This window comes from Sorex araneus, chromosome X, assembly GCF_027595985.1.
Source record: "Sorex araneus isolate mSorAra2 chromosome X, mSorAra2.pri, whole genome shotgun sequence".
Classification (NCBI taxonomy): Eukaryota; Metazoa; Chordata; class Mammalia; order Eulipotyphla; family Soricidae; genus Sorex; species Sorex araneus.
In genome coordinates this window covers 157,907,364-157,915,456 of record NC_073313.1, presented here as the reverse complement: position 1 = coordinate 157,915,456, position 8,093 = coordinate 157,907,364, and the positions used below count along the sequence as shown (strand labels likewise).

General features: G+C 56.7%; 1 protein-coding gene across 1 annotated transcript; it reads left to right on the top strand.

Annotated features, from left to right (window-relative positions):
• Positions 1–1,355: 1,355 nt before the first annotated feature.
• MTERF4 (mitochondrial transcription termination factor 4) lies at positions 1,356–6,359 on the top strand. Its single transcript, XM_055122701.1, has 4 exons — positions 1,356–1,732; positions 2,211–2,679; positions 4,381–4,565; positions 5,746–6,359. Exons 1-4 carry the CDS (start codon positions 1,712–1,714, stop codon positions 6,085–6,087), a joined length of 1,017 nt encoding a protein of 338 aa, XP_054978676.1. The 5' UTR covers positions 1,356–1,711; the 3' UTR covers positions 6,088–6,359.
• The last annotated feature ends 1,734 nt before the right edge of the window (positions 6,360–8,093 follow it).

The window sequence follows — 8,093 nt, the reverse complement described above, 5'->3', positions numbered from 1 at the left end:
TCCTGCAAGTGTCTGGTGTTCTGTGATCTCGCAGTGGCAGGACTGTGCCAGTACTTCAGCGCGGTGGCGGGCCGACCTGGTGCCCACGTACCCCATGGCAGGTTTCCTCAGTCATCTCAGATTAAAGGGCTTTTCAGCCAGCTCTGCCCTGTCGCTGCATAAGTCCTGCAGCGGGGAATGGCTTCGTGGTGTTTTTCTTGGGGCCCCATCCTTTGCCCCATCTGGAGAGGGGCCCAGCTGGTCAGACCAGGGGTCCTTCCACAGCACCCAGAACTCTGAAGCCACACAGTCCAGGACTGGACACGATGCCCTTGGGCACTGCCTGGCACGGTTGCTTAGCAGCAGTTCACAGAAATTACATTCCCAGGGGAAGGCCTGTCTTGTCAGGGACGAGCCGTGGGTGCTGCAGGCTCCCCCTCCTTCTCAGGTGCAGCTCAGCCCGGTCTCATCCTTAGCTCGCGCAGTGCCCTCCCCTCACCCGCCGGAGTCAGAGCCCATGCCCGTGGAGCCCTCCATAGGTGGCACTGGATTCATCTCCCTCTCAGCACTTGGACGGGAATTTAATTGCTGGGCCAGCCCAGGGGTCCTCTCCATCACCACAGACCCCCTACGTGGGGGGAGTCAGAAGTGGCAACTTACTGAGATTTCTCCTGTCAGGCTCAGGTCCCAGGTGCTCACAGTGCTCCGGCTGGTTCCCCCCAGGAGGCCAGCTAGTTCAGTCAGAAAGTCAGCCTGTCTTGTGGATGAGTTGGTGGAGTGTGAGGGGTGAGAAGCGCCCGTTTCCCCTGCCGGGGAGCAGGAAGAAACCAGAGCCAGGACACCCCCTCCCTTCCCCTGGCCCTCTCTCTGCAGGCCCAGACTTTTGCTCCTGCCCCTGGCCTGGCCTTCAGCTCAGTCGCCTGGTCTGGGTGTGTGAGGACAGTTAACTTTGCTTGGCCAGTAGGACGTAAGAATACGTGCCCCATCCATTAGGGATCTGCCGCACCTCCCACGGATTGCAGGAGATCATGGCGGGGGGGGGGGGGGGGGTCTCCTCCCTCAGAGTCAGGCGGGTGGAAGGTGGGAGCTGAGGTGCGCTTGGCTTCACACGCCGAGGGAGTTTCCTGATGCTCTGAGGGTTGCAATGGGTGGGGTGCCTGCCCGCCATGCGGCTTGGAAGGGATTCCTGGGGCGGAGCCAGGAGGAACCCTGGGGGTGGTCAGGTGTGGCCCAAACCAGGAAAAACGACTATCCAACAGAAAAGATTTCCTTCAGTGGGCGGGAGCAGCGCCTGTGCGCGTGAACCCCGGACATGGCTGCGGGGAGGCAGGGCCCAGGGGACAAACCCCGCCCAGAGTCCCCCAAACAAGAAACACGACGGAAAATACCCCCGGGCCAGAGTGAGGGGACAGGCGCCTCCCCGGCCCGAGGCAGACCCGGCCCCGGACGGGAGCGCGCCCGGAGCCTGTGGGGGGTGCCCTCCAACGGGAGAGTCCCGCGCGGCTGTCCGCACGCTCCTAGCGCGGGCCAGACTGGCCAAGTGCTCCCTCGCCCTCGCTTCCCTGGGAGAGGCCGGCCGACGGGGCCTGAGGCGGCGGGGGATTGGCCGGCCGACGGGGCCTGAGGCGGCGGCGCTGAGGGAGAGGCCGGCCGACCGGAGCCGGGGCGCCGGGAGCTCTGGCGCGCGCGGACGCGGCGGCGGCGGAAGTGCCCGGGCCCGGCTTCCGGCGCGATGGCGGCGCTCGCGCGGCAGGTGAGGCGCGTCGCCTGCTGCGGCTGCTCGGCGCGGCCCGGGCCGGGTCAGGGCGGCAGGGCGCGGCGGGCCGCGTGTCCCCGGGGTCGCGGCGGTGCCCTTCGCGGGGCGCGGACCCTCCCCTCCGCCCGCACGCGCCCCCCTGGGCTCGGGGGCGACCGGGCGGGCCCGCTGACGCCTGCCCTCGGGCTCCCCAGCCGCGGGCCGCCTGGGCTCCGTAGGTCGCTTACGGGGACGGGCGAGGGGGAGGCTGCAGTGGCCCGAGGCTAGAGCACTCGCCTGGCAAGCGTGGTGCTGTGAGTTAGGTTCCCGCCCTGGGCACCAACCGGGAGCCCCACAGCGCTGCAGTGTGACCCCCAGACCCAAGGCTGTAGCCCCTGACATGCACGGGACCGGGTGTGAACACTGTAGCACGAGCAGCAAGCGCCCGTCGTGTTGGGTACTGAGACTCAGTTCCTTTCTGTCTTGCGTCTCACAGGCGTGCGGCTGGCCCCGCCTGCTGGCGCGGCCCTGGGCCTGCGGTGCCAGGCTCGCGCCCGGAGAGCGGAGAAGGACCACTGCTGCTTCCTCTCGGCGGCCGCGTCTGGAGCCGCCCCGCGACGAGCCCCGAGTGCAGGCGCAGGAGTCGCAGGGCGGCCTGGAGTTTAGTCAGCACCGCCTGGAGGAGCAGGGCGCCTCTGCGGGCCCAGCGTCCCCGGGGCTGGGACTGTTCTCCCGGGCCCTGCTGGACATGGGCTTCAGCGAGGACCACGCCAAGGAGCTGCTCGGGCTCCGGCCAGGCAGCCACCCCCGACAGCTGCTGGACATCGTGTCAGAACTAATTCTCCTGGGCGTGAACCCCGAGCCGGTGTTCGTGGCTCTGAAGACCAACCCGCAGCTCCTGAAGCTGCCCGTGGCGCAGGTGCGGAAGCGCTGCGGTCACCTGCGCAAGCTTGGGCTCGGAGAAGGTACCGGAAGGTGCGGGGCTAGAGCAGGGGAAGAGTCGCCTTGGGGAGGGGTCAGGGCCGGCTTGAGATGGCCGGCGGGAATGCTTGCAGGGCACCCACCGGGCTGAAGGTGGGCACGGGCCTGTGAGGCTGGCGTGTGTGGTGCGTGTGACCCCTGAGGTTTCCTTCACAGAGTGGGCTGAGTGCTTTGTGCGATTTGTTGCTGGGACCTTGTATTCCCTTGGAAAGATTTGAACTCCACCCGGAGTCTTGATTAAACTGTGGAACACCAGCACCTGCCCAGGTTCAGGGGCCCAGCCACCATCAGGACTTACACCTCAGGATCCGAATATTGACAGACTCTTCGGGGGCCTCCTGATTGGGTGTGGGGCCCTTGACAGTCCCCACAGCCCCTTTCCCACGCGGCCCAGAGGAGTCCCACCTTTTGTTCTTGACTCTTACTGGTGTGACACTGTGGGCGAGAAGGGGTTTGGCGTCAGCTACCTCCGGTGAGCTCCGGGGGCCTGATGGTACAAAAGTAGTTGTATGTTTTCATAATGTGACCTGTTGCTGTGTAATTTAAAAGGCTGGGCTCAATGCATTCTGTGCTGTGGCTATAAACTATAAGCCCACCAAGGCCGTAGGAGGATTCACCAGGGCTCGGGGACTCAGTGGTTAAATCGGTTCCTTGCATACGAGCTAAATCCCCAGCATTGCTCAAAATAAAGAATTCATTCTTGACATTTAAATCAAAATCCTGACTAAGCTATTACGAAGATTTTTAAAGTTGAAGTGATTTCAAGTTTCCTCTTAAACTGTCCAACTAGCTATAGGAAGAGGACCGGCTGGGTCCGTGTGGGATAGTCCCGTTTCTACTTGCTCTCTGCTGTGGCTACTACAGTGCTTCTTTGCCCGCAGAGCACCTTGGTTCAGAGGCTGGGGGGATACTTTGCCTGTGCCTGACCTGGGCTTCCTCTTTGGCACCACTTGATGTTCTGAGCATCGCCAGAGTGGCCCTGGAAGTCTCTGGCACTGCAGGGCTCACATAGCCCAACATAGTTAGGCCTAGCATGGACCGGCCAGGCTGCTTGGCCTGGTGCCTCAAGGAGTGATCCTCGTGTCCCAAACAAACTAGAAAATGCCCTTGTTTGGATAAATATATCATCACTTTAGTAACAAAACCCTAACACATAACTAGCATTACTGGTGTATGTCGTGGTTCTTGTAGTTGTTGCTGCTGCATTCATCACGGGGGCACCCCTGAACGTTGCGTTCATGCACCCGGCTCCTAGGATGGTTGCTTGTCAAGAAACTGTCTAACCAAACCCCAGCACGGTGGAAGTAGTTGTCCCACCTTACTGTCTCACCTTTCCTGGTGGCTCTGCTGAGATTCTTTTCTAGGTGAGAAGGTCAGGGGGAGATGTAGGATGCAGAGTAGGAGCCTTTCGGCTGGGTGGACAGAAGGAGATAGAAATACCCAGAAGGGTGGGCTGGGTGGGTCTGAGGAATTTGGGGGATTCTGTGAGGAGCTGACATTCATTTCCATGTTGCTTGGGGGTGTGTGTGTGGGGGGATCGGATTTGAGAAGACACACTTGTTCACACTTGTTGGGAAGACAGATCCTTGTCCGCTTTCCAGATCTGACAGGGTCTGGCTGCAGATAGTCCCTGGGGTCTCTGCACCAGCCTGGAGTTGCCCATGCCCTTTCCCAATGTTCTGCAGGGAAAATGAAGAGGGTGCTTCTCTGTTGCCCCGACATTCTCACCATGCACCAGCGGGACCTTGAGGCCATCCTCGAGGTTCTCAAGGATAAGTGCCTTTTCACCGTGCAGCAAGTGACGGAGATCTTGCACAGGTGCCCCTATGTGCTTCGGGAGGATCCTGATGAGCTGGAATACAAATTCCAGGTGAGAATGGGAGGGTCCGGGTCAGGGAGTTAATTGGAGCTTAGGCCTTGCTGCTGGGTTTGATCCCTGATACTGCATGCCCCTGGAACACCGCCTAGGTGGTCTGCAGTACCACTGGCTTGACCATAGTGGTCCCCAGCACTGCTGGGCCTGAGTTGCCTCTTACTGCTGGACCGAGCACTGATCAGGCCCTCGAGCTAGATTTGGTATCACTGGGAGTGGTCCCCAGACCCCTGAGCATTGCTTGGGAGCCCCCAAATAAATAAGGAAATGAACAAAAAACATGAGAGTCAGCTGCGTGGATGAGAAAGCCTGGGTTTCCTGAGGTTAGGTAGAAGCAGTGAAGTAGTTTGTATCCGTGGTTTTCAACCTTACACCCATAGATGAGCACCAGCTCATGGGCCAGTTGTACAGAGCCAGTATCTGAATTCTGCTCATACCAGCTAAAGAGGTTTGGTTTCTTTCACTACTTTACGGCAGATAAAGTATCCTGCAAGTTTTCTGCCATTGATAATGACTGAGCCTGTGCCTTGGAAGTAGCTCAGTGGTAGAGCACGTACCTTACACGTACAAGACCCTAGGTTTGATCTCTTGTGCAAAAAATGAATGAGCCATTTCCTTTCTTACATGGGATGGGGCCCCTTTGAAATAATTGATTTAGAAAGAACTACAGTCTTCCTTTTTTTTTTTCAGACTTCCTATATTTAAAACATGTTGCATATTGATTTTAGGGATGTAATTGTGACAGTTTTCATTTTGGGATAAAGATTATGATGACATATCAAATCTCTAGATGTTTTCTGAAATTTTTGCTTATTCTCTCCATACTTGTCTTTTCCTGGTCTGAAGAAAATTAGTTAATTTCCCTCTTCTGTTCTTTTATTTTCTGTTGCATTTTCCTCGACATGATGTTAAAAATGCTTTGATAGGGCTGGTTTGCACAAGGCCAGACTGGGTTTATTCCCTGGCACCACATATGATCCCCACGAGGAGTGACCCCAAACCAAGCTAAAAAAAATGAAAAGGGAAAGCTTTGACAGCTGTGAGCCACCCACCACACAGATGTAGGGTGTCAGCGTGTGTCCTGAAGGCTGGGACAGTCTGAGGTGAGCATGGACTGGGGAAGTGGGACAGCCCGAGGAGTGTGCACTTGTGGTCTCTAATCTGTCTGTGTCTCCAGTATGCCTATTTTAGGATGGGGGTGGCTCACGCGGACATCGTGACATCTGGCTTCCTGCAGTACTCCATAACCAAGATTAAGCAGAGACACGTGTTCCTCGAACGCCTGGGACGGTACCAAACCCCCGACAAGAAGGGGCAGACACAGGTCCCAAACCCTTTACTAAAGGACATTCTCAGAGTTTCAGAAGCAGAATTTCTAGCCAGGACAGCCTGTTCTTCAGCTGAGGAGTTTGATGTTTTTAAGAAGCTCTTGGCTCGGGAAGAGGAGGAGCCTGAGGGCCGGATGCCCAAGGACAGAAGTGACAGTTTGGACGAGGATGAGGAGGAAGAGGAGGAATGACAGTGATGGAAGGTCCGGAATAAAGAGAGCCTGGAGCTATCAAAGAATATTTTCATTTTCTCAAAGTTTGCAGGAACTTTTTTTGGTGCCTCAGGTTGTTTTTCATTCTGAACAAGTATTTTCGTCAGCAGATGATGATGGATGTGGGAGGTGGTTGGGTGAACTGAAGTAGGAGATGCTTTGGTATGTTCCATTTTCAGCTCTGTGTGTGGCTGTATTCCGTTCAATAAAAGACTGATTTAGAGCTGTTACAATCGGAGGACTCGACCTAGGACACTTGAGTTTTGCCTTTTCTCTGACTTACTGGTTAAAACCCCAAGACCGTGTGATTTCCTCTAGTGATGAGGATCAAATCATGAAAGGCAGTGAGGACTTAACAACAGAGATCTTTATTTTATGGAAGCAAGTAACGAGATTTCCACAAAAACCAAAAACACTTGTGTTTTCAACTCAGTTATCATAACTCTCCTTAATTGAGTCAGTGTACAGCAGAGTTGGAGGAGTAGTTGGTTGGATGGCCACAGCAAGCGTCAGCCAGGTTTTCCTACTGAATTTCACTGCATGGTTCTTGCAGATCTTAAGCCAAACTATTTTTTTGCAAAAAAAAAAAAAAAAAGTGGGATTTAGCCATTATGTGAAGTTTTTAAATTTTGATTCTGTTTTTGGGCCACATCTGCTCCTCCTGGTTTGGTGCTTAGGGGTTGCCCCTGAGGGTGCCGGGGCTCCGTCCCCACCCCCGGTGCCACCATATGCTTTGCACATGCCCTAGCCTGCTGAGCTGTTCCCAGAAGGCTTTTAAACAGTGTGCCAGGGCAGGCTGTGCCGTTACAGCGTATCCCTGTGAAGGATGAGCTCTGCCTCTTGGGCTCCATTTACATACAAACCTGATGCCCAGTTGAACTGAGTGTGCGCGTGTGGGGTTGGGCCTCCCAGAGGAGGGAGGGACACAGGTGTGGGTGTGGGGCAGCCTAGCGCCTGGCCACAGGTCAGTGCTGATGTATCGCAGGAAGCATGGGGTAGAAGGTGCTGGGGCAGGTGGGACGTCCCTTGGGGAGCTCTGTTGAGGTGCCAGGGTCTGGGAGTGGAGTGTGGGGGGAGCCAGGCTGCCTTACGCCATGCGGTGCCCTGGAGCGTCCTGTGAAACCCACCTCTGGGTTGTCGCAGGAACCACAGGTGGGACAGATTCAAGCTGAGCTTCGTCCTGTTCCCAGCAGCAGTCAAGAGGGCCCTTGTCCGCTGGGCCTCCCCCTGGGGCGCTGCTTACTGTGACCAGGAGGGCGCCAGCCGTGCCTCCGGGATGAGGCCAGGGCACTGTGATCCTAGTGTGCACAGGGCAGCCACCAGAGCTCCAGCCGAGGTCTGTAGTGTCCGTGCGGCGGCTGAACACGCCTTGGTTGCATGACAGGCAGCAGGGGCCTGTGTTCTGGCGGGCCTTCCAAGTGGGTGCGAGCGGCTGGCTCTCGCCCCTTCCCTTCCTGCTTTGGGCTGCAGGGAGGCCTGGTCTGGGCCTGTGCTGGGCGCGGAGTTCCTCCTTACCCTGCTTCTGGCAGGTATGACGCAAAGGGTATACAGTGGCTCCGTGTGTCCCCAGCAGTCGGACAAGGCAGAAGTTTGCTGGTTACGGTTAGGGGCCAAGGCTATGTGGTGTGGTCCACTTGCATCCATGACAGCCCTCTCGAGTGGGGAGAACGCCTGTTTGCTCCACGCTCTCCTGAGGGCCAGGGTTGTCATGAGTGTTGTCATTTGCTCTTAGTGTCGTGTCACCTGGTGCTTTCCTTGGAGCCAGTGATCTTGTGCCTAGTCAGGGGACTAAGACTCATGGTCTGGCTTGATGGCTGGTAGTTCCAGTCGTGATTGGGAAGCAGCTGATCACGACTCATGAGTTCTCTGTTCATTTTGACGTATGAAGTGGCTTTTGTGCCCCTGACCGCATTGTTTTGGTTTGTTTTGTTTTCTTTGTCACTAAGGTTTTGGGTGGACTTTGAATATTTTCAGGGAGTCACTGG

What these genes read in the sequence shown, in the direction of transcription:
- MTERF4 (XM_055122701.1), top strand. Translation starts at nt 1,712, where the DNA reads ATGGCGGCGCTCGCGCGGCAG. An exon ending in TGGCGGCGCTCGCGCGGCAG is followed by an intron (nt 1,733 to 2,210) that starts GTGAGGCGCGTC and finishes TGCGTCTCACAG; the next exon opens with GCGTGCGGCTGGCCCCGCCT. An exon ending in CAAGCTTGGGCTCGGAGAAG is followed by an intron (nt 2,680 to 4,380) that starts GTACCGGAAGGT and finishes AATGTTCTGCAG; the next exon opens with GGAAAATGAAGAGGGTGCTT.